Genomic DNA, 1,997 nt, shown 5'->3' with positions numbered 1-1,997 from the left:
GCGGGGGGTCCCTCTAGGGGGGAGGGGCAGGAGGGGGGCTGCAATGGGGGAGTAGCCAAGTGAGGGCAGGAGGGCCCCTCCCCCGCTACCTGATGACGGAGATGAGCAGGCCCGAGGGGTCCTTGCTGCGGCTCATAGTGATCCGGTACCGGCCCGCCGCCTCGGCCGCCGCCATTTTGAGCCCACACCCCCCCCTCAGCCCGCGGGGCGGATACTCATGCTGGCGGCCTCGCGGCCAATAGCAGGCGAGGACCCGAGCGAGCGGCGGCTCCGCACGCCAATGGGAAGCGAGAGAAGGCGGGACGAGCGTATCAAGCGTCTGAGCGGCGCACGGGGCGCCCCGGGGCTCGCTGGGAGTTGTAGTTTTCCCGGTGCCACCACACGGGCCCTCCCGCAGGGCTGGGTCCAGCCCCCTCCCCCACCGCTCCTCCCATTAAATATGGATCATTATTCCACTCGTGGCCCGTGAGGGGGAGGAAATTAAAATAACATTAATTATTAAATTTTTAAAAATGAAAAAATTAAAATAACATTAATTATTAAATTTTAAAAAAAAATTAAAATTAAAATAACATTAAAGGCAATTACAATGAAAAGAGAGCACACAATGGGGAGTCTCCAAGGGAGGTCAGGAGGGTCCCCGCAATGGGGGGTCCCCAAAGGTGTGGGCCAGGAGGGTCCCTTCCCCCGTGCCCCTCCCTGGGCCTGACGAAGGGCGTTTGTGTCCAAAATCTTGCAAACAACAATTTTTCCAACTATTTAATTGGTCTAATAAAAGATATCAGATTCACCCAAAGAACCTTGTCTGCCTGTGTCCTTAGACCAACACGGCTACAACCAACAACCCTAATTAAAATGTTCAAAAAATTCAAATAAAAACAAGTCCATCTGGCTGGGGTCATCTGATCCCAGCGGTCTTTCCTGCCCAAGGGCAGGGGGGCTGGACCCAATGATCTGTAGGGTCCCTTCCAGCCCCTAACAACTATGAAACAATGAAACTGTAATTAAGTGAGAGAAGTAATTAAACATAAAATAGGGGACACTTGGCTGGACAGCAGCTCACAAGACAGAAAAGGGCTTGGGAGTCTTGATAGATCACAGACTCGATACGTGTCTGCATTGCGATGTGACCACACAAAAGGTGAATGTGGTTTTGAGTTGTATCGAGTGCAAGACACGGGAGGCGCTGGTGGCTCTCTATTTGGCACTAATTAGGCCTCACGGGCATGCAGTTTTGGGCTCCACATTTTAAAAAGGATGTGGAGATGTCAAACAAGGTCCAGAAGTGGGCAACGAAGATGATCAAGGGCTTGGAAGGCAAGTCAGATGAGGAGAGGCTGAAGGCGCCGGGCATGGTGAGCTTGTCAAAAAGGCGCTTAAGAGGGATATGATGGACATCTTCAAAGACTCGAAGGGCTGCCATAAAGAAGAGGTAAAGCACCTTTTCTCCCTTGCTGCAGAGAGGAGGATGCAGATCAATGGCTTGAAGTTGCAGCAAAGTAAGTTTAGATTGGCTATCCGGAAAAACTTCTTTATTGTTCGAACAGAGAGGTGGTGGAAATGATGGCTGGGGAAGGTGTGGAGGTGTTCAAGGAGAGGTTGGACAGCTCCTGGTCAGGGATGATCTAGGCGTAGCGATGCCTTGGGTATTTCCTGTGCTTTTGAGATTTGCTGGTTACCGTCTCCCAGCCCCTTCCTTTTTTCTGCTCCGTGTGTTTTTAAGCCTTCCCAGAGGCATCACGTGTTGGCGACAGCCACGGCTGGGAACTTGGACTGCGGTGCGTCAATGCTCCTGCTGCAAGCAAAGCCCGAGGCTCATGGCTGGAGGGTCTTGCCCCTCCACGCAAGGTCAGACCCATCACTGTGTCTGGGGTCAGGAAGGAATTTTTTACCCCATGAATGTGTTGGTATGGACTGGAAGTGGGGGAGGTTGCCTTCTTCTCTAGCAGTGGGCTTGGACCTCTACATGGGACCTCCTGAGTATATATTGAAAAGAT

At 52.2% G+C, this 1,997-nt stretch overlaps 1 protein-coding gene across 2 annotated transcripts in view; it reads right to left on the bottom strand.

Annotated features, from left to right (window-relative positions):
* EXOC4 (exocyst complex component 4) overlaps positions 1-195 on the bottom strand; it is a 790,055-nt gene extending 789,860 nt beyond the window's left edge. For both annotated transcript variants that reach the window (XM_019509628.1, XM_019509629.1), the window contains exon 1: positions 90-195. In XM_019509628.1, the coding sequence (XP_019365173.1) occupies positions 90-175 (86 nt within the window). In that variant the 5' untranslated portion in view covers positions 176-195. The remainder of the gene's footprint in view (positions 1-89) is intronic.
* Between the last annotated feature and the right edge of the window lie 1,802 nt (positions 196-1,997).

The sequence above is a fragment of the Gavialis gangeticus genome, unplaced genomic scaffold (assembly GCF_001723915.1).
Source record: "Gavialis gangeticus isolate Ggan-Ray unplaced genomic scaffold, GavGan_comp1, whole genome shotgun sequence".
NCBI classification, from domain to species: domain Eukaryota; kingdom Metazoa; phylum Chordata; order Crocodylia; family Gavialidae; genus Gavialis; species Gavialis gangeticus.
The sequence above is the reverse complement of the archived record's forward strand: the minus strand, read 5'-3'. Positions and strand labels throughout refer to the sequence as shown.